At 39.4% G+C, this 24521-nt stretch overlaps 1 protein-coding gene across 1 annotated transcript in view; it reads left to right on the top strand.

The window, feature by feature from the left end:
• Positions 1 to 478: 478 nt before the first annotated feature.
• ERAP2 (endoplasmic reticulum aminopeptidase 2) overlaps positions 479 to 24521 on the top strand; it is a gene marked incomplete at both ends in the record, with an annotated part of 49197 nt that continues 25154 nt past the window's right edge. Inside the window, 5 exon segments of the mRNA XM_080707681.1 lie at positions 479 to 847; positions 853 to 1034; positions 4528 to 4666; positions 18183 to 18317; positions 23242 to 23362. Of these exon segments, the coding sequence (XP_080563807.1) occupies positions 479 to 847; positions 853 to 1034; positions 4528 to 4666; positions 18183 to 18317; positions 23242 to 23362 (946 nt within the window).

Here is a 24521-nt window from a genome sequence, read left to right on the forward strand (position 1 = left end):
AATTGCTAGTGCTAGGTATAGGCCTCCTCCACGGTCTACTTTCAGACATCCTGTCACACTCAGAATGCTGAAGCTTGCACACCTGCTCTCTGCTCATTGTACAGGGAAGAAAAGGAATCCATTCTATGTGTTTAAGGTAGGGGCCTCTTATTTGAGCTTTAAAGGACCTTTATATGTAATAGCCAGATGATAGTTAATTTTATTTTAATTTTTGGATATTGGCTTGATTCAGGTAGAAAGCAGTCTCCCCCATTCATACATATCTTTTTTATATTTTTAAGGTTTTACTAATTTGTGAACTGAAATATTTTTCTTCATGCTATAAGTGGTTTTATTTTTCCTTTAGATGACATCTGCTTATTGAAACACATTGTTCAGATCTTGTGGGACATAACTGGATCCAAGGCAATGTGATGAGATTTAGCCTGAATATTAACTTATCTTCTGAAGAATAGATTCCATGTTCTGTTTTCCTGCAATGGCTAATTTGCACAAAAAACGATTATTTAATATTTACATGGGATTTTGTTGCTTGGAAGTCATCCTGCCCCAACTCTGCATTTATTCTCAGTTTTCGGTACCATCTGGTTATCAGTCCAGTAAGGACCCCAGGGCTTCCCCAGTGGCCACCAATGGGGAACCATTTCCTTGGCATGAGCTGAGGCTCCCCACCCAGCTCGTTCCCCTCCACTATGATCTTCCTGTCCATCCAAATCTCACCTCTCTGGACTTTGTTGCATCTGAGAAGATTGAGGTCTTGGTCAGAGATGCCACCCACTTCATCATCTTGCACAGCAAAGATCTTGAAATCATAAATGTCACTCTCCAGTCAGAGGAAGATTTGAGATACAAAAACCTGGGGAAAGGCTGCATGTGTTGAGTTACCCTGCTCATCAACAACTTGCACTGATGGTTCCAGAGAGACTTATGGCTGACCTGAGATACTATATAGCTATAGACTTTCGGGCCAAGTTAGCCAATGGCTTTGAAGGGTTTTATAAAAGCACATACAAAACTCTCAGTGGAGAAACAAGGTAAGGCCTCGTTCCAGTCATTTATAGTCTCATGATACTGTCCTTAGGGGTCACATCTCTTTATCACTAGCCCGCTTCAGCAATCATTTATGAGAAAAGCTCTACCATTACCCAAGAAAACTACAGTGGAAACACAAAGACAATGTAAGGAGGCAAACATACTGGAGGAAGAATAAGGGATAAGAGGAGAGGCGAGTAAACATCTAAGACAGACATGCTCCTACGTAAGGAAATGGATGGACAGTGCAGACAGGGCTAAAATAGAGACCTCAGGGAGGGAGAATTTGACTGGGGTCAGAGGGAGAAGTGAGAGTTGGGTTAGAAGAGAGGAAGTAAGAGAGTCCACATTGCCAGAAATGGTGTCATTCAATCTAGTAGGTCTATTTGTTCAACTCCCCTTCACTCAGCACCTGCTGTGTACACATGCCGGGCGCTGTGTGGGTCACAGTGGTGAAAGAGACAATGAGGACAAGAAGACAAAGGAAATAAAGCAAGGCACTGTGATAGAGAGAAGGCGTAGTTGGGGCTTGGAGCTAATTTAGATGAGTTGAGGAGGAGAGTCTTTACCAGAGAAATGCATTGAAACTCAGAACTGAACTGAGAGAGAGAGAATCATCGGACCATCTCTGGGGGGCATACAAAGACTTTAAGGCTGGACTGATGGGAGAAAAGGCCAGTGAGGGTGGAGGAGTGTGAGCCAGGGAGACAGGTCAGATCATGTAGCGCCTTAGAGGGCAAGTGTGATGAATGGGAAGTCTTTGGAACATGCTGATCTGACCCAGTGTGTGCTGCGGGTATGTTAGCGGGAGGAGACGGATGCATAGCAATCATTTGGGAGGCCATAGCAGTCACCCAGGTGAGGCATGATGCCAATGTGGGCCAGGCTCGTGGCAGTGTTTATGGAGGAAAGCGACTGAACTTGACATGAATTTTGCAGAGCCAAACGACCAAGTTTGGAACTGAAGAGGTTGGGGGATATTGGGTGGGTGACTGGCACTTCTGCTGTATATTTGCTCTTCCTCCCACATCCTAGTTGTGGGTGCTCCTCGCCCAAGGGGGCCCTTAAGTGCCCGCCCAACCGCTGTAGGTGTCTATTTAGGAGAGCTCTTCACCCCTCCGGGGCCCAGCTCTGCCTGCTCTCCTTCTTGACTCTTCCCCTCAGTACATACTCAGTTCTTGGGGACCCCTTGTTGGACCCCCACATAGTAGGAGAAAAGAAACATATCATATCCTTCTCACTAAAGCACTGTATAAACATTGATGTATTTTTGTTTTATTTTAAAAACAATCTTATTGAGCTATAATTATTGTATCATATAATTCAACCATTTAAAGTATAACATTTTGAGGGTTTTTAGTAGAGTCACAAAACCATGTGCCCATCACCATGATCTCTTTAAGAACATGTCCTTCCCCACAGAGAAACCCCATACTGTATAACCTTCATTCCTAACCACTATAGCACCCTCTCCTCAGCCCTATTTTCTGTGCTTATAGATTTGTCTCTGCTATATATTTCAATGGAATCATCAATATACAGTCCTATGTGACTGTTTTTTTTTCACTGAGCATAATCCTTTCAAGATTCACTGTGCTGTGGTCTGTATCAGTACTCCACTCCTTTTATTGCCAGATAATATTCCAGTGTATGGCTGTACCACACTCCGTGTATCCATTCATCAGCTGAGAGATACTTTAAAAAAACAGCAATAACCAAAACATGTAGAGTTACCCTGTGACTCGGCAATTCCACTTGTACATATATACCCAGGAGAAATGAGAAGGTATGTGTGCAAAGTGATGGTGTTTTAAGATTTTATTTCTTCAGGGAAAAAAAAATAAAGCCTACATTTCAGGATACTATTTTGGGAGCTGTGGGAGGCTACAGGGCCAGATATGAGAGCTGGTGAACTTCCCAGCCAGCTTCTCATCATTGAGCCGAGGCTGTCTCTGACTCTTTCCATGATGACTTGGTCAGTTCTGTTCAGACTCAGTCTCTTAATAGGCCTATCATGTGGACTAGTACAGCGCACAATGTCAGTTGAATGATTTAGTGGAAAATAGATTTTTTTGTTTTTGTTTTTGTCTTTTTGAGAAGCAGAAAGCCACTACTTAGCATGTGGGGTTAAAATTAAAGGGGCGATGTTTTGCTTTTCCAACATAGACAACATAAACTTAAAAATTTCACATAGTGAAAATTCTTTCAGACACTTGGAATTTTTTTTTTTTTTGCATTGTGGTACCCGCTATGAAATCCAAATTAATTCCCAGTGTGAATTATTTGCACCCCAGGCTCATTTATTAGAAAAACAAAGTAGGCTGAGGTAAAATCCTGATAGCTCCTCTGTTCTCCCTCCTGACTCCCCTCAGCCTTTATCTGACACTTGAGATTTTTCTGTTATCCCCTCCTTCTCCAACCAAAGTCTGCTCCTCAGACTAATTCCCCAACTAAAGCTTGAACCCCAAATAATAAGTTTATAATTGAGACGGGCATTGTGGGGTGTATGCCTGTAATCTCAGTACTTGGGAGGCTGAGATAGTAGAATCACAGATTCATGACCAGCCTCAGCAACTTAGCAAGATCCTGTTTAAAAATAAATAATAAATAAGGGGGTATAGTTTGGAGGTAGAATGCCCGTGAGTTCAATCCCCAGCATCACATACATACACACAGACACACAGAAATAACACACACACACACACACACACACACACACACACACACACACCTATAATTGTACAATTTCAAGCATTACTGAAATATTGGAATAGAGAGATTTATCAGAGTATTTATATACTTATCATAAACTAGAGGAACTTAGCTGGCAAGAAGAGAGAGCTAAAAGTATCTGGAGGTTTTGGTGCCACACAAAGACCCTGAACCAATGATGGTACCAGAACGTGGAAGCCCAGAGGCTTCCCTTCAGCGTGGAGAACTGGAAGGTGTAATTTCCACTCCAGAGCACCCTGGGAGGCGGAGACTTGACTTCAGCAGCATCTTTTCTGTCTTGTTCCTCCTCCCCCACTTCCTCACCTGGGCTGCCTGTTCTTAATAAACCAAGGCCAAATATACACAAGCATTCAGATGTCTGATTGAAATTTCCTCAGATTTGGAGACAGTACTGAACTACTAATTTCCTAGTCAGTTTTGAGGTCATATTGACCGAGCATACGCCCAATCTCAGTGATTTACTAGCTAAGGATCCCTAGGAGTGGGGTCACCCAGGCTCTTTGGGCCCTGTCTGTCCTGTGCATGAGGGAAGTAATGCAGAGTGCCCAACATTGTGTGTTATTCATTATTCGTGACTGGCAGACACTGAATATGATTTTACTCTCCTTTTCTTTGAAGAGAAAGTCTGGATTCACAAAGATTATAGTTTGAGAAATCAAATACATCAGCTCCAGCATGTGTGACAAACTGTTGGCTGAAGGTGTATATTCATTTCTTTTTGGTTTTATGTGTGTATTCTGCCTGGGGTGGGTCTTTTCACAGAATAATTGCAGTCACGAATTTTGAACCAACTGAGGCACGAATGGCTTTCCCTTGCTTTGATGAACCATCATTTAAAACCAACTTTTCAATCAAGATAAGAAGAGAGAGCAGACACGTTGCACTATCCAACATGCCAAAGGTATTGCCCCTTGTGGGAACTTTGCATTCTCAAGCTGAGTCTCTGTCTTTTGTTTGGAGGTACTAGGGAGTCTTCTACCAGTGTATTCTACCTCAGAGCTGCATCCCCAGCCCTATTTTATTTATTATTTGAAATAAACCCTCACTAAGTGCCCAGGCTAGCCACGAACTTGTGATCCTCCTGTCTCAGTCCTGCTTTTTAAAAAATTTCCTAGTTGAGTGTGGTGGTGCATGCCTGTATCCCCAGTTCTTAGCTGGCTGAGATAGAAGGATCAGAGGTTTGAGTCCAGCCTCAGCAACTGAGTGAAATCTTCAGCAACTTAACAAGACCCTGTTAAATTATTTATTGAAAATAAATTTAAAAAGGGGGGCAGGTGGTATAACTTGGTGGTAAAATGCTTCTGAATTGAATCCCTAGCACAAAAATAGATTTAAAAGATATCCTTTGTTTTTAGGATTTTAGCCACAAATTTGTTTTTATCCACTTACTTTTACTTTTTTTTTTTTTTTTTTTGTACTAGGGATTGAGCCCAGAGGCATTTTCCTTCAAGCTACAATTTCAACCCTTTTTGTTTTCTATTTAGAAACAGAGTTTCACTAAGTTGCTCAGGGCCTCACTAAGTTGTTTCTAAGGCTGGTCTTGAACATGTGATTTTCCTGTCTCAGCCGCCCAATTACTGGGATCACAGGTGGATCACACCTGGATTTGCTTATGTATTTTATAATTTTCCCAATCTTTCATTCTGTTTGAGGATATTGCTACAGAAGTATCACCACCCCAGACAAAGAGATTTATATTTTACTTGGGCTCACGTGGAAACAGTTTTGTTCTGAATCAGTATTACTGGGCCACGGACAATTTTCAAATCATCTAGGGCATCACTACTTGGAGGCTGGTGTCCAGACTCATGCAAGGGTCTTGTTAAAATTCAGGTTCTTGTTCATCAGGTCTTGGGGTGAGGATCCAAGTTCTGCGTTTCTAACCAGCTCCTACTTCTGCCACTGTTGCTGGCACAGGAACCACATTTGCAACAGCAAAGACCTCAGACACCCTGTCAGGCCCCATTTCCAGAAAGTCCGAGCTGGCACCAGTGTGAAATTTATAACCCCTTGCCCTTTTTATTTAACTTCCACAGGTAGTTCATACAATTATGAAAAACCATTTATTGTGGTTATAAAAAGTTTTTAATGGAAAGATATCTTTAAATACTCCCTCCCTTCCTTTGGCTCATATTAGGACTCAAAATCCAGAGAGCCTGAAGGACACAGTAGACTCTGAGTAGACACAAGCATCTAATGAGATGCTTGCCGGTTGTGCTCTTGAACAAGAAGTAAAATGTTTCTTTGTCACTGCTTGCAAAGTAGAACAAAGCAGAGGTATTCTTCGTGGTACTTCAAAAGAGCAGGTGGCACTAAAAGCAGCCAGGTCGTGAGCAGCCAGTAAATGTCTCTAAGACAATTTTCCTCTCTGCCTCACAGAGGGACTGGCCTCTGGCCTCTTTGTAGATGCAGGAGAAAAATGAGACTTCACCCCGACATTGCATTTCCTGAGATTTCTGTTTAATGCTGCAGAACACATTTTCTCTGAAACACTGGCAGAGCAGACCGTGGGAAAAAGTGAACATATATCCCACGATTTTTCCACGATCAAACAGACGGCAGTTAAATGTGTCCTCTCATTAATGATCTACCTTAACTAGGAGTCTTCTTTTCAACAGCTTGTTAATTTAAAGGTATTGTGTCATTCCAATCCCTTTCCCAGAAACTTTTTATTAGTATAATATTTTATATAAAAATATTTCATATCAATAATTATAGGGGGTATAGTAAAAATTCAATTAATAAGACATGTTAATTAAAATGTGATGCAAACAGAAATTGCCATTATTAGTACAGGGTATAATGCAAAATTTTAATCTTTAGAACCTCCAGGAACTTCTCATGTTTAAGAAGAACCAGGTGTAGTGGTGCATGCCTATAATACCAATACTCGGGAGGCTGGGACAGTAGGATTGCAAGTTAGAGGCCAGCCTTGGCAACTTAGAGAGACCCTGTTTCACAAAAAATAATGAAAAGGGCTGGAGGGTGTAGCTCTGAGGTAGAACACCTTTGAGTTGCATCAAGAAAAAAGAAAAGAAAAGAAAAGAAAAAGAAACACTTTGAAAACATCTTATCCAATCATTAAATCTCTATATTGTATGAAGTGACTGGAGCAGGCAGCTCTCTGGACCATGCTCTTTCCAGTGAATATAGCTTAACTTGCTTTTGATTGATCTGACTGATGCAGATTTTCAGGGTTTGTTGGGGCCCACTCGGCAGGACCGAGGTGGCACCCAGGCTTGTTGCCAGCGTGGACTCAAGATGGCGCCTGGGCTTGCAGCCAAGTCACGAGGCTCACGAGGCTGGCGGTGCCCTGAGCCTGCGCAGTGAGCCCTATCAGGCGCCTTACGGATGATTAGTGACGCAGCGCCTCGTGCTACCACCTGCCCGCCCAGGAGAAGGTTAAAAAGCGCGCATGCCCTAGCGAAAGAGAGAAGAGGGTTGGTGGACAGGAAGAGCAGTTCCTTGGCGGACTGCTCCGGGCTCCGAGCTGGGACGGACATGTTCACAAAGCCACCACTGTGACCGGTGTGTGCTGCAGCAGAGACGTAGAGTGCCACAGAGGAGGGTTGGTGGAGTGATGAGGGAGAGGATAGAAGACTGATGTTGTTTTTACCTGAGAGGGTGTTGAGAGAGCATTAAAGAGGAAGGAGCTTCATCAACAGAGTCGGCGTTCGTGTGTTTCTTCCCTAGGCTCTGCTGGTCAGAGCCCTAGGGACGCGACAAGTGGTGCCGAAACCCGGGAACGAGGAAGGGACAAAGAAGGGACGAAGAAGGGAAGAAGGGGAAGAAGATGGAGAAGATCTATGGGAACTGTACAAGAACCTGGGGTAATAAAACTGCTTGAGGAAGATCGTGTAAGAGTCGTCACTGCGACCGACAAGGGTTAGAACTAAAATCGTGCAATCACGCTCTCTAGATAATAGTGGCAACAAACAAGATGGGTTATGGTCTGATGGGAAGAAGCAACTTGTACGAAATTTCCAATCTTCTAGTAAAGAATACATTATTTAAGAGAAACCCCAGTATAAGCAGCTCATCTTTGGTCCCCTTCACCCCTCAAGGGAACACACACCTGTGCATGCCATTTGCTATGCAAGTAGAGTCCTCGGGTGCTGAGAAATGGCTCAACTTTTGTGCAGTACTGAGTGTTTTATACTTGGGGCTTACCTCACCATCCTGGAAGAATTTACACTAATAACCTCACACACTTTCATTTAAAAAAAAAAATAAAGCTAATCTCTCTGGGTCAATCCAGGTTTCCAAACAAAACTTAGCTTGCACGGACTGTCTTTCCCTGAAGGTAAAAAAAAAAAAAAAATCAGAGCAAATGCCCAGCTGCCTCCTAAACATCTCTGCCACTAGCTGTCCAGGGGCCCAGATTCTCACGCCCCCAAAATAGTCCATAGCCTCACATACTTGGCTTAATGGTTTTGCTGTGGAGTTTGAGCAGAAGACTACAATCATACCTGCCCCCAGCTCAGCCCCTACCATAAGACACTTCCTGTTCTGGACATCTGTATCCGCAGAACTCTAACTGAATTAGATTACTTTTAAAAAAAGAAATTGGGATGGGGATTGGATAAAGGCTAATTGGATTATGTGTGCTTGTATATCCTCACAAGTCTTGTATTCCATTGAGATGTTTGACTACAATGCACCAATAAAAATATATTAAACTTAAAAAAAAGAATTGTTTTTGGGAAAAATGAATTTACTAGATATATGTAATTCTACCTTTCTTAGAGTATTTGATCAGTGTCTTCTGCTGTATTGGAACTTAGAAATAAGATTTTTCAACAGAATTCTGTACAATTTAGAATCACAAACATTTGCTATTTTAAGTAAGTATTTAAGTATTTTAAGTAAGTTAGGCAACTTGTGATAATGCTTCAAGCTATTTTTTTCTTCAAGCTATTTTTTTCTTCCTGGTTTTATGTTATACAACACATAAAACATGCTTCAAGTTGGGCATGGTGGTGCATGCTTGTAATCCCAGTCCTTGGGAGGACCGGGGTTCATAGCCAGCCTCAACTACTTAGTGAGGCCATCAGGCCTACTTAGAGAGGTCCTCCTCAACTCAGTGAGACCCTGTTTGAAAATAAAGAATAAAAAATTAGGCCGGGGGAGTACCTCAGAAGTAGAAGGCCCATGGGTTCAATCCCCAGCACCACACACACACACACACACACACACACACACACACACACACTGCTTAATAAACCAGGGACAGTACTGTCATCAGCCTGACTTCTTGAAAAAGGATGGCATGGGGCAGAAGAGAGATAGAACTTTGACCAATTTGAAGAAAACAGTATTTTCAGATTATTGGATCTATATCTATTCAGTACTTGGGAGCACTGTACCGTGGTGGAGACCATCTCTGGGACAAGCCACTCCAATGAAATGAAGGTAGAGTTTTTTTGTTTTGTTTTGTTTTGTTTTTTTTTTTTTTTTTTTCCAAAATGGCGACTGAGGGACACAGCACTCCTCAGTAGCTGAAGCAAATAAAGTTCAAATACTTAGAAAGCTGTGTCTTAATCAACAAAAAAAATACATACCAGGAACCAAATCAAATCCTGGTACCTCGGGGGAACTCTGAACTTGAAGAAGAAGAAGAACATAGATCGGACACCGGACCAGCTGCAGATACAATCGGATCTGAACACTGTTCAGCGGCGGGCTGCTTTCGCGGGCCCGCGGAGCTGCCTGCCCGATAGTCCCGATAGTCCCGCAGCAAGATAATCCAGGACTGAAAACAGCGAGCAGCACCCACCGTCAGAATTCTATGTGTTCACCAGCGACTGGACCACAACAGCATAGAGACTCCCACGAATCCTGAACCAAGGAAGACAGGTACCTGCGGGCGCCCAGGGAAGTGCAGACCCCCCCAGCACGCCCAAGCCTCAGACCCGAGCACTCTCCTCTGCGCACCTTGTCTGCGCCCCGTCCCCTGCTAGCAGTCAGTGCCTGGGCCACTCTCTCACTAAATTGGAGCCTTCCTGTGTGTCTCGCCCCCCCCCCGCCCCCGCCACCTTGCCAGAGACGGCCTTCCAGGCTGCGAAAGCCCTGTGTAAACCGGAAATCTCCTTGGGGCACCCCCAGTTTCTACATCCCGCGGGAGGCAGAGACCATTACTGGGCACCACGCACTGGATCCTTGAGCACCTATCCTGCACTCCTGGCCCACCGCTAGGTGTTCCTACTCTCCTGGTAGCCAGATGCTTAGTTCTAAGCGAGAACTCAGCTCAATACACCTTGGAAGAGCATACCAGTAGCAACAGACAGCTGCATCCACTCACTCCTGGGTCCAGTAAAAGCAGCACACCCAGCCTGCACTCTTGGAATAGGCAGAGCTCTGGCAGCAAGCGTGGGCATCCAGGAACCAGCATCCATTTGCCCAGGGTACATCTTGGGACCACACCGGCTAACCCAGCTGGAATTTCCAGAGACACAGGAAACTCCAGAGGGCCACAATATCTGCCCAGGACCTCAGGGGGAGGTTCTAATTATACCTTGGTCATTCTCCACCCATGTTGTAGGGAAGCACAGGTTGGAGCCTAGGGTGGTGAGTGCAGAGGTACTGACCACAGGTTAGAATTTCGCAGAACCTGTGAATTGTACAGAATCAAATAAAAGTGAAACCAAGGCCGGGCGTGGTGGCGCACGCTTGTAATCCCCGCGCTTGGGAGGCAGAGACAGGAGGATCGCGCAGGTTCGAAGCCAGCCGCGCGCACTGGCTTAGGAGACCCTGTTTCCAAACAAAGATGTAAAAGTAGGTCTGGGAGTGTAGCCCGGAGGTAGAAGGGCTTCCAGGAACCCCAGTACCACCAAAAATAAATAAATAAATAAATAAATAAATAAATAAATAAATAAATAAATAAAAGTGAAACCAGACATCCGGACACATAAACCTAAAGCAGCTAAAGGAGACAAGGTGTCCAAACACCCAGAGTGACCTAAGTAGATAAAAAATAGAGTACAAAGAAAACTAAGAGACATTGGATGGTATCCTGAAAGTTACCAAAGCAATCAGATAGCACATATTATATAGACCTGATCCCATATGCGTAAATAAGGAGGACTGTTTATTTTACTTTTAATGTGGATGTTTTGTTTTATTTTGCTTTTACAGTGCTTTTGTTTTGGTATGGTTATTGCTGTTTTATTTTTTTTTTCTTTTAACCCACACTTCTCTTACTTTCACATGTTGTTTTTATATATATATATATATATATATATTGGATTGTTTGCCTTATTTTTTTATTTCACACAGCTGCTAGTTCCTTTTATTTTATTCTTGTTCTTTTTTCCTCTTTCTTCCGCTTTCCTTCCTTTATTTTCATTCTCCTCCTTTGATTGGTTTTCCTCCCTTTTTCTTGGATTACATAATAGTCTTCGTACCTTGTGTGGATTTTTTTTCTATTCTTTTTTTTTATGTCTGTCTGCTCCTTCCATCACCCCTATTTACAAACCTTCCCACACTAACCCTACATACTTTTCTCCCCCAAAACTTTTCTACATAATATACCTCCTGGTCTAATACCCTACGTATTTCTTACATCCATAATTACTCCACGAACGACAAGAGTCCTAGTAGTTAACTCTCTCTCATTCCTAGCAAGATTTCACCTTACCATACTTAAAGTCTTTCTCAACCTAAACATATCCTCTACCTAATCTGACTCCTTTACCAATCACCCCAGCTCCTCCCACATCACCCACCCTCAACACTGGAAAGGCTCTGCTGACTAGCCGATACCCCAACTCCTAATATTAAGATTTGACTAAGCATAATACTCATGAACGATGGGTAGAAACCAGAAAAACAGGACAGAGAACGCTACAAATATGAGAACGAGGAATTATGAAGAGACAGCAGAAATCACGAATACTGACCTACTAGAAATGCAAGAAGGGGAGTTCAGAATCTTGTTGTTCAATATGATGAAAGGATTCAGATCAAGTATAGAGGAGGTTAGAGGTGAATTAGAAACACTAAAAAAGAATCAGAAAGAGGTCTGGAATGAAATGAAAGAGGCAATAAGTGAAATGAAGACAGCAATTGAAAGAAACTCTGGAAGATTAGATGAAATGGAAAACAGAATATCAATATTAGAAGACAGTACATCCCAAACCGAAAACACAGTCAGCGATATCCAGAAATCTTTACAGCAACAAAACCTAAACATCCAGCAATTATGGGATAATATGAAGCGCCCTAATTTACGGATAATAGGCATTGAGGAAGGGATAGAGGTACAGACCAAGGGCATCTGTAATATCTTCAAGGAAATAATCTCAGAGAATTTTCCAAATATGGAAAGAGACTTCGATCTTCAAGTCCAGGAGGCATACAGAACTCCACTGAGACAAAACCAAAGAATGACCACTCCACGCCACATAATAACCAAAATGACCAATATAGAGGCTAAGGAAGGAATCTTAAAAGCAGCGAGAACAAAAGGTCGGGTAACATATAGAGGCAAAACAATAAGAATCACCCCAGACTATACAACCCAGGTTAGGAATGCTAGGAGAGACTGGTACGACGTGATTCAGACCCTGGAAGAAAATAACTTCCAGCCCAGATTAATCTATCCAGCAAAACTACTATTCAAGATCAATGGCGAATCCAAAGTCTTCCACGATAAACAGAATCTCAAAAAATTCATGAATTCAAAGCCAACACTAGAGAAAATTCTTAAAGAAATAAACCATAAGGAAGAAAAAAGAAGCAGACTTCAGAATCAGAGAAGAGAGGAAGTTAATAAGTGGGCCACTTAAGTAAAGAAGAAAGATCACACCACCCAAGAGTAGACAGAACACAAAATGGCAGAAAACAAAAATCATATTTCAATAATATCTCTTAATGTCAAAGGACTTAACTCACCAATCAAAAGACATAGACTGGCAATGTGGATTAGGAAACATAATCCAAATATATGCTGTCTGCAAGAAACACACCTCACAGCCAAAGACATTCACAGGCTGAAGGTGAAAGGATGGAAAAAGATATACCATGCCACCAGTGACCAAAAAAGAGCAGGGGTAGCAACCCTAATATCCAACAAAACAGACTTTAAACTAAAACACATCAAAAGAGACAAATCAGGGCACCTCCTTTTACTAAAAGGAACAATATACCAAGAAGATATAATGATAGTAAATATTTATGCCCCAAATATGGGTGCAACCACATTTGTAAAACAAACCCTCCTGGACATAAGATCCCAAGTAGACCCAAATACAATAATTCTGGGAGACTTTAATACGCCTCTCACACCACTGGACCGATCTTCAAAGCAAAAGTTGAGTAAAGACATGTTAGAACTAAAGGAAACCATAAACCAAATGGACCTAATAGACATTTTCAGAGTATTTCAACCAGGAACTACAGAATACACTTTCTTCTCAGCAGCCCATGGAACCTTCTCCAAAATTGATCACATCCTGGGACACAAAGAAAATACCAGCAAATTCAAAAAATGTAATATAATTCCTTGCATCTTTTCAGATCACAACGGAATAAAAGTAGAAATCAACAACAGGAAACTTGAAAGAAAGTATTCAAATTCATGGAGAATGAATGATACTCTATTGAATGACGAATGGGTAAGAGCAGAAATTAGGGAAGAAATAAAGAAATTTATGGAAACAAACGAAAACAGAGACACAACCTACCAAAACCTATGGGACACCATGAAGGCAGTACTAAGAGGAAAGTTTATTGCATTGAGTGCCCACATAAAAAGGACGGAGAACCACCAAGTAAAGAACCTAATGACACAACTCAAGGATCTAGAAATTCTGCAACAGTCTACTCCCAAAGCCAGCAGAAGGCAAGAAATCATCAAAATTAGAGCAGAAATAAATGAAATAGAGAACAAAAAAACAATTCAGAGAATCAATAAAACAAAAAGTTGGTTCTTTGAAAAGATTAATAGAATTGATAAACCCCTGGCCAACCTAACCAAAAGAAAAAGAGAATCAACTCAAATTATCAAAATTAGAAATGAAAAAGGAGATATCACCACAGATAGTGAAGAAATTCAAAATATTATCAGAAACTACTTTAAAAATTTATACTCCAATAGACTTGAAAACCTGGAAGAAATTGATAGATTTCTAAGCACAGTTAACCTTCCTACACTTAGCCAAGAGGACATAGCAAGCCTAAACCAACCAATAACAACCAAAGAAATAGAAATGGCAATAAAAATTCTTCCACAAAAGAAAAGCCCAGGCCCAGATGAGTTCCCAGCTGAATTCTACAAAACCTTCAGTGAACAACTAATACCAATACTGCATAACGTGTTCCGGGAAATTGAAAGAGATGGAACTCTCCCAAATTCCTTCTATGAGGCCAGTATCACATTAATCCCCAAACCAAATAAAGATACCTCAAGAAAGGAAAACTACAGACCAATATCCTTAATGAACATAGATGCAAAAATTCTAAACAAAATACTAGCTATACGCATTCAAAACTATATCAAGAGAATAATACATCATGACCAAGTCGGTTTCATCCCAGAAAAACAAGGCTGGTTCAACATACGCAAATCAATACATGTTATTCACCACATAAATAGAATCAAGAACAAAAACCACATCATCATAGCAATAGATGCTGAAAAAGCATTCGACAAAATCCAACACCCATTTATGTTAAAAACACTGCAAAAAATTGGGATAGAAGGAAAGTACTTCAACATCATTAAGGCAATATACTGCAAACCCAAAGCCAACATTATATTGAATGGGAAAAAACTGCAAGAATTTCCGCTACAGTCAGGAACAAGACAAGGATGCCCACTATCACCACTCCTTTTCAACATAGTCCTTGAGACTCTTGCTGCAGCAATCAGACAAGAGAAGGAAATCAAAGGAATTCACATAGGAAGAGAGGAATTAAAATTATCCTTATTCGCAGATGACATGATCCTCTATCTGGAAGACCCAAAGAACTCAACCAAAAGACTTCTGGACCTGATTGACAAATTCAGCAATGTCGCAGGTTATAAAATCAACCTAAAGAAATCAGTGGCTTTTCTTTATGCCAACAACGAATCCACAATGAAAGAAATAAAAACAACAATTCCATTCACTATAACCTCAAAACCAATAAAATACCTAGGAATAAACCTAACCCAAGATGTAAAAGACCTCTACAACAAAAACTATAAAACATTAAAGAAAGAAATTGAGGAAGACCTTGGAATATGGAAAGATCTCCCGTGCTCATGGATAGGCAGAATAAATATCATCAAAATGGCCATTCTGCCAAAACTGATCTATAGGTTCAATGCAATTCCCATTAAAATACCAGTGACATTCTTCAGAGACCTAGAAAAATCAATCATGAATTTCATATGGAGAAAGAAAAGACCTAGAATAGCCAAAGCAATTCTCAATAACAAGAAACACGCAGGAGGCATTACAATCCCAGACTTCAAACTATACTATAGAGCAATAGTAGTAAAAACAGCATGGTACTGGCACAAAAACAGATATACTGACCAGTGGATTAGAATAGAAGACACAGAAACAAACCCACACATCTTTAGTCAATTAATCTTTGACAAAGGGGCCAAACACATAAGCTGGAGAAAAGACAGCCTTTTCAACAAGTGGTGTTGGGAGAACTGGCTAACCATTTGTAAAAAGATGAATCTAAACCCCTATATCTCACCAAACACAGGAATCAACTCAAGATGGATCAAAGACTTAGAAATTAGACCTGAGACTGTGAAGCTAGTAGAGGAGAGCATAGGTTCAACACTACAACATATTGGCACAGGCAGTAACTTTCTCAACAAAACCTCCAAAGCTCAGGAAATTAAAGCAAGAATAAACAAGTGGGATAACATTAAACTAAAAAGTTTCTTCTCATCAAAGGAAACTATCAATAACCTAAAGAGGAAGCCTACAGAATGGGAAAGGATCTTTACCAGCCACCATTCTGATAGGGGGCTAATATCCAGAGTATACAAAGAGCTCAAAAGACTCTACACTAGCAAAACAAACAACCCAATCAAGAAATGGGCAAATGAACTAAATAGACACTTCACAAAAGAAGAGATACAAAGGGCTAATAGATACATGAAAAGATGTTCTTCATCACTGGCCATCAGGGAGATGCAAATCAAAACTACACTGAGATTCCATCTAACCCCAGTCAGAGTAGCAAGCATAAAAAAATCAAATAACAACAAATGCTGGCGAGGATGTGGGGAAAGAGGAACTCTTTTACACTGTTGGTGGGAATGCAAACTAGTTCAACCACTATGGAGATCTGTGTGGAGATTCCTAAGAAAGGTGGGAATAGATCCACCATATGACCCAGCTATACCACTCCTGGGTATCTTTCCAAAGGGGTTGAATTCAGAGAACTACAGCAACATATGCATACCTATGTTCATAGCAGCACAATTTGTAATAGCCAAAATATGGAACCAACCCAGATCACCATCAACAGATGAATGGATAGCAAAACTGTGGGAAATACACACAATGGAATTCTATTCAGCCATAAAGAAGAACAAAATTATATCATTTGAAAGAAGATGGAAAGCCCTGGAGAACATAATGTTAAGTGAGATCAGCCAAGCACAGAAGAAGAAGATACATATGTTTCCTCTAATATGCCCAAACTAGGAAACACAAAGAATACCAGTGGGTCTCCAGATATTGAAGGGGAAATACTAGCTAAGTTTAGATGGTAAGATAGGAGAGGAGGAAGGCCGGTCTTGATTAATAAGGGTCTACACTTGAACATGTGTAAAATTATGAATAAGATATGGTTAACCTGGACAACCATTGGTGGGAGGGGGGAAGGGAAAATGGGGGCGGGGAGGGAGAGGGTACCAAATATAGTGTAAATGTATACTATTTATGTTCAATAAAAAAATTGTTAAAAAAAAAAAAGAAATGAAGGTAGAATGCAGCAATTTCCCAGTGGATATGATGGATGTGGCTGTCCAGACTTCAGGCTGAAAACTTTCTGCTTCCTCAGTAGATGGGCAAAAGCTTAAATTATTAATGATCTTCTTGGCATGACTGCTTTCATTGCTGAATCAATGAAGCAAAGATAAAATAAGACTATGACTCAGGCCATCAGGCAGCAAGTGAAAAGAATGAGCAACATCTTCAGAGTCACATGGTCACATCTCCAGCTTGGTCCTGCTGTGAAACTGGTCCTGTGATGGCGAGCAGTTCCGTTCACATTTCTGAGCCTCTCTTTCCTCACCTGTGAAATCACACCTCACACATGAGAGGATTAAAGGATAATGTGATGCATGCAGTGTGGTTTTGCTCTCCATTTCCCTGTGTTACAGAGGTTAATTTTCCATGCAGTAAACAAAGGGAAAAGAACCCTTCTCTGGCATTTTCACTTAACATCACAGCATTTAGATTTATGACAGTGATGCAGGTTATTCCATTTTTGTTTTCTCTTGTTCTATTTTGGTACTAAGGGTTGAACCCAGGGGCATTCTATCTCTGAGCTACACTATCAGCCCTGTTTCATTGTTTTATTTAAATAGAGTCTCATTAAGTTGATGAGAGCCTCGCTAAGTGCTGAATCAATGAAGGAGGCTGCTTAGCAACTGTAATCTTCCTGTCTCAGCCGCTAAAGTACTGGGATTATTGGTGTGCACCACCATGCCTGACTCAGTTATTCAAAAAAAATTTTTTTTTGGTGGTACTGGGATTCCTTGAAACCCTTCTACTTCTGGGCTACACTCCCAAACCTCTTTTATACTTTTTTTAAAATTTGGAAACAGGGTCTCTTAAGCCAGCGAGGCTGGCTCCAAACCTGCGTGATCCTCCTGTCTCTGCCTCCCAAGCACAGGGATTACAAGCATGTGCCACCACGCCTGGCTCAGTTATTCAATTTTAAGAAAATAAAAGTATCTAAGATTTCTTTAAAGTTTCAAGCAACAAAATAAGAGTTAGCATTGTCTGTGGTCTTGAAAAGCAGTACACTGTGTCTTCAAGAAGATAAAAGAAATAGAGCTAAACTGGACCCAATAGTGCATATTTATAATCTCAGCATTTGGGAGGCTGAGATAGGAAGATCACAGGTTTGAGACCAGACTTAACAATTTAGCAACACCCTCAGCAACTTAGCAAGATCCTGTTTCAAAATAAAAAAAAATTGGCTGGAGTATAGCTCAGAGGTAGAAAAGGTTTAATCCCCAGCATCATACACACAAAAATCAATAAAGAAAGGAAGGAAAGAAAGCAGAAATGCAGGCAGGCAAGCTAGGTAAGGAAGGACACACAAAGTTAGAAGCCACTGACCTCCTCGCAGGGGATCAGAGCATAGGCCTCCCTTTCACTCCCCCGCCATACATCAGGTATGACCAAAAAATATTTCCATTCTTAAATACAGATTCCTTTTCCTTCTTGTAGGTGAGGACAGTTGAGCTTGGAGGAGGGCTCTTGGAAGACCACTTTGAAGCTACTGTAAGAATGAGCACATACCTCGTAGCCTACATTGTTTGTGATTTCAACTCTGTGAGTGGCACGACTTCATCGGGAGTCAAGGTGAGGCTGATTTCTAGTTCAAACCCAGTGCCAAATAGTGTCTTGAAAGCAAGGAGCTCTTAACTACTTTATTAAGCCTTTTCCTTAGTATCAGAGCTTTATGCTTGTTTTATAAAACAAACGGGTTAAAAATTAAATAAAAAATTATCCTTAATTTTATCACCAAAATATAACTACTGATAATTATAGTTTAAGCATTCTATAAATTATCCATGCATATGTCAGTGTATGTGGGTAAGCTGAGTAATAGCTTATACTGTATATGTTTGCATATGTATATTTTAATATATGTATATACTTTTTTGTAAAATAATACATTCTGACCTTAATCCAGTTTTTATCATAATATGCCATAAATTAAATGCTATTAAATAGTTTTCATAATATATAAAATGCCATTAATATTTTCATATTATATTAACAATTTCTTTTTTGTGTGTGGTACTTGGGGTTGAACCCAGAGGCTTTCTACCTCCGGGATATACTCCCAGACCTATTTTATATTTTATTTGGAAACAGGGTCTCAATACGTTGCTGAGAGCCTCACTAAGTAGCTGAGGCTGGCTTTGATCCTCCTGTCTCAGCCTCCCAAGCGCGGGGATTACAAGCGTGCGCCACCACGCCCGGCTAACAATTTCTATAATATAAAATTAAATGCCATTAAATATTTTTCATAATATTCCATTAATAATGATAATATTATATTATGAGGATTTTTAAATTCAGCATCTTGTTTTAAAACATTCATGTTGCTTTGAATTGTTTTCTACAGCTTTTTCCTCAACAAAAGGAGATCTTCATAATTTTGTCTCATTTCTTGCAAAAATTTACTAGAATTCCCAATGATTATCTTATACTTAAATTCCTACTAACATTAGTAGAGGCAGCAATTTAGAAATAAAAATGACTCTATAGCATGAGAAACCAAATTATAGATATTTAAACATCTTCAAAGAACCATAAAAAATGCTTATGAAAAATGGATCTAAAATGGATTACAACTTACATATGCACTATATGTATGGTATGCAGGCATGCATTATGAGTTATGTGTACATACATATCACAGCATCTCTGCACATAGATATATCTGTGCATAGACACATGTGCTGGAGGAATTGGGTGGCACTTCACCTTGGAGGCCAATTCCTATTGTAGCCCTACAACTTTCAACCTGGCTGATTTGGAGCATATTACTTAATCTTCATGTGTTTTGTTTCTCTTGCTTCATCCATAAAAGAAAGATAACATCTACTTCACAGAGTGACAGTATATCAGCATTAAATTGTAATTTGCATGTAAGCATTTAGCATAGTACCTGGTAAACAATCAAAAGTGGTAGCTATTTGCATATCTTCTGCATGAATATTCTGAAGGACTTCAGTTACTTCAGAGGATGAAAGCAGGCCATAAAATGAAACCGTCCTATACTTGGAAGCTAAGAAAATTGGAGTCTTAATATTTTTGTACTTTGGGGTAGTTATTGAATATATGTGGACATTTTTTTAATATTGTAGAAATTTATCAACATTAACAATAAAAGCTCACATAACATATTCATTTGTCTGATATCAAACTTTAGATAACTTAGAGATAACATTTCAATATTTCTTTCTTCTTTTCTTTCTTACCAGAGGTTATTTTTTATTTATTTTTTAAGGTGAAACTATCATACATTTACTTTTTTTCAGAAAAAATCTATCCTAACATGAAATATTAACTATAAATACCCAAAACAATCTCAAAAAAGGACACAGCTAGAAGATGTACATTTTCTGATTTCAAACATTATAAAGCTACAATAATTGAAATAGTGCAGTTCTGCTATAAAGGCAGATATATAAACCAGTGGAGTAAAATAAAAAGCCTAGAAATAAATTCTTCCATATATGGTCAAGTTATTTTTGACAAGGTTTCCAAGAACATTAGGTGAAGGAAATAATAATCTCTATACTATATATTGTTGAAAAATAATAATTACATGAAAAAGAATAAAATTGGACCCTTACCTAACACCATATATAAATATTAACTCAAAATAGATAAAAGACCTAAATTTAAATTTTAAGACTATAAACTTTTAGAAGAAAACCTGGGTCATAATACTTCACAACATTGAAATTGGCAGTGATTTCTTGAATATGATTCCAAAGGCATAGGCAACAAAAGAATAAACAAACTTCCTATAAAATTAAAAAAATTGTACATCCAAAGATAATGTAAACAAAATTAAAAGTTACTGATAGAATGGGATAAAATATTTCCAAATGCTATATCTGAAGGTATATTAATATTCCAAATAGAAATCCTAAAATTACCAACAGTAAAAGCAAACAATACAATTTAGAAATAGGTAAAAGACTAAAATAGATAATGAATCTCCAAAGATTTTTATATGACCAATAACATAAGAATATCACTCATCATTATCACAATAAAACTAATCATTAAGGAAATACAAATAAAAACTATAGTGAAATACTACTTCACATTTGTTAGGATGGCTACTTAACATGAATTACCTTGTTCCAGCCCTTTACCTTGAGTTTGTTACTATATTTACTTGTAAGGTGTGTTTCTTGTAAGCAGCAGAATGATGGATTCTGGTTTTTAATCCATTTTGCCATTTTATGGCTTTTTATTGGGGAATTGAGGCCATTTACATTCAGTGTGATTACTGAGAGATAACTTTTAATTCCTAACATGTTAAGATTTTATTTCTGTTTAAAATACTGTTTATTCTTCTTTGCTTAGTTGTCTGCTGGATGGAAAATTGTGTTTCTCTGGTTCTGGTGTGTATTACCTATTTCTTCTTTATAGTTAATGTCTTCAAGTATTTTCTCTAGTGCTGGTTTTGAAGACATAAATTCCTTCAGTTTCTGTTTGTCATGGAAGCTTCTTATTTACCCATCTAATTTGATAGATAGTTTTGCTGGGTGGGAAATTTTGGGATGGAAGTTGTTTTCTTTCAGAGTTTGGAATATGTTACTCCACGCCCTTCTGGCTTTCATGATTTGGTTTGGGAAGTCTGGAGTGAAATTGGTTTGCCTTTGAATGTCACTTGGCCTTTTGTTTTTGTTGCCTTTAAGATTCTCTGCTTGGCTTCTACATTGGTCATTTTGACAATTATGTGGTGTGGGGAAACTTTTCTCTGATCCTGTGTAAAAGGAGTTCTATAAGTTGTCTGGACCTGTGTATCAACCTCTTGTTCTATGTTTGGAAATTTTTCTACTATTATTTCTTTGAAGAGATTATTGATCCCTTTGGTTTCACCTTCTTTTCCCTCCTCTATTTCAATTATTCTTAGGTTAACACTATTAAAATGGGCCCATATTTTTCAATGTCAAATTCTTGCTGTTGGATTTTTTTTCTAAGTTATAAATTATGCATTTGTTTTTGGAGTGATCATCTTCTAGGAGGGAGATTCTATTCTCCATGTGGTCTAATTGATTGTTTATAGTTTGAATTAATGCCTTTACTTTCATGATTGCATCCTTTATTTCTTTTAGACTCTCTAAATTCTTTTAGAAGGTTCTGTATTATTTCTAAAGTTATATTCCTGATTTGATCTTCTGGAGATCTCTGAATTTCTGTGTTATCAGGTTCTGATATAATGGGGTTGTGTGCATTCATTGCTCTATTGTTGTTCCTATTTCCCATGATTTCAGAAGTTTGTGTCTTCTCTGGGTTCTTCCCCGGGTCACCACGACTTTACGTAGGGTGCTCTGGATCTCGAGTTAGTGGTAATCTCAGCCGCCACTACTCCTTTACTGAGTTGTATCTCAAAGCCTCAGACCCAGAGAGTTTATCAAGGCTGTGTGAGACCGTGCAGGTGCCGGGCTGGGCATTTTCCCACGGAGAGCTGCGACTAGGGTGTGGTATCTCTGCAAATGCTACTCCTTCACTGGGTTGGACTGCAAAATCTCAGACACAGGAAGATTATCTAAGCTGCGCAAGTTCATGAGGGTGTAGTGCTGGGATTTCTCCTTTAGTGGCTGCAATTTCACTTACGGTTATTGTGTGTGCTGATCTGGAAGTGTCGCAGGTGTGGTGAACTTGCCACCAGTGCTGGCAATATGGCGCTGCTGCTACGCCCTCGGCTGTGAGGCTGATGTATTTCTTTTCTGGTTTTGAGCTCCGTTCTGAGTCCCTGGAAGGCGTGATGAGCTTGGCCAATGGGAGTTTTAGATGTTCTTTGCGCTGAAAGAGCTGCTGAATTACACACAAATGATCCTCAGCTGCTTGCTTCAGTTCCTTGTTTATCTTTCCTCTCTGGAGCCTGGTGCTGTGAGGCAAGATGGCGCCAGAATGGCTCTGCCGCTGCAAAGTGGACTGGTTTTTTTTATGGTCTCTGGTTGTTCTTCTAGTCTTCTTTTTCACTGTCCTTTGTGTTTATATTTTTATTTCTCTGCTGATAGTGTTTTCTGGCTATGAAAAGCACCGATTTTGTGGCAATAGAGATTGAGTGTTAGCAGGACTCTTAAATGCTGCTTTTTTTGGTCACCATCTTCCTGGAAGTCATATGTGGGCATTTTATTGTTCAAAGCAAGCTAGGCAGGTGATGGAGAGTGGACAGGACCTATGGTTTTTTTTTTATTTATGTTTATGTTCATAATTTTGGAATGCTAGTTCTTAAGTGCTAGAGTGTATCACAGTAATATATATGTTCAAATGAATCCTCACAATGAGTTAATAAAGCTTGGACTTTACAGATTAGCACCTATGGCACTGATTATAACAAAAAAGAAAATATAATTTTCAAGACTGATTTGTTTTGGTCTCACAGAACCTCTTATCCCGTACTAAAGTTATCTCAATATTTTCTCAAAAACTACAGTTTGTCTTTCTATGGTTGAGGGTTGTCAGGAATGAAATTGTGTTAAGGTTCTACCATTCAAATACCATTTCTAATCTCATGCCACAGGTGTCCATCTATGCAGCCCCAGACAAACAGAACCAAACACATTATGCTTTGCAGGCCTCACTGAAGCTACTTAATTTTTATAAAAAGTACTTTGATATCAACTATCCACTCCCCAAATTAGGTATGTTCAAATTCCAAATCATTGCCTTTATATCTGCATATAGAACTTGCTTTGATTTCTACCTGCTTTATATGTGATTCAAATGAGTATCAAAGAAATTTAGTTAGCCCAAGAAGAAAAAAATTTATTCTTCAGAAATATTCAAGTATAGAAAATGCAGTATGTACAAGAAGCCTAAGCAGTGTGAATCATTCCTCTGATATTTTATAAGATTAAATGTCAAATATCTAAGTTGCACATTAGAATTGGATGAATTTTTGGAGCAGTTTCTAAGTTATATTTGTACATGGTCAGCAATTTTTTCTAAAAACTGCCAAAGTTTTCTGTAATCAAAGGCCTGACTGTCCCTCCGTCTGTTATCTATAGTGGTCACTGGAGTTAGAAGATAAAATTCTGGCACAGATTTTTTAAAAATTGGGAAGAACAGATAATTTAATTTGGGTGTGGTAGTAAATCTTCACATGGATAATACTCACAGTCTACCTTGTTTAAATCTCCTACCTTAAAAAATAAAAATAAAATTTTTAATGTTGCAGAGAACATAAATACTATGACTTAAGTTTCAGAATCTTTATGGATTAGTTCTTCGAGTTTCTAATGTTGGAAAACTTTTTTTCCCTTTAGAATGTGAGGACATACTCCTGATCATATCTCTTCTCCCTCTCCCCCCATATTCCTCTATAGTTTTCTTTAGAGGGACTAAAAGGAGCCATCAAAGGATTCATCTTAGCACCTATTTGTATAGTACCTCGGTCTCAAAGTATTATTGTAGTACCGGTTTGATATACCCTTTATTACAGATATATAAATTCAATTTACCCATAACCCATTGCTATCCTTTAGGTCAAAAGTTAAAGGAAGCCCGATGTGGTGGCGCATGCTTGTAATCTCTGAGTTTGGAAGGCAGAGACAGGAGGATCTCTCAGGTTCGAAGCTAGCCTCTCTGGCTTAAGAGACCCTGTTTCCAAATAAAAATATAAAATAGGTCTGGGAGTGTAGCCCGGAGGTAGAAGGGTTTTCAGGAACCCCAGTACCACCAAAAAAAAAAAAAAAAGTTGAAGACTAATAACAGCTATCAATACTCTTACATAAAAATGCAGCCTTGAAGATCACACAAAACATCTTCTAAAACTTAACTGTAAAGAAGCATACAGCTTAA

The sequence above is a fragment of the Muscardinus avellanarius genome, assembly GCF_963383645.1.
Source record: "Muscardinus avellanarius genome assembly, chromosome: 1".
Taxonomy (NCBI): Eukaryota; Metazoa; Chordata; class Mammalia; order Rodentia; family Gliridae; genus Muscardinus; species Muscardinus avellanarius.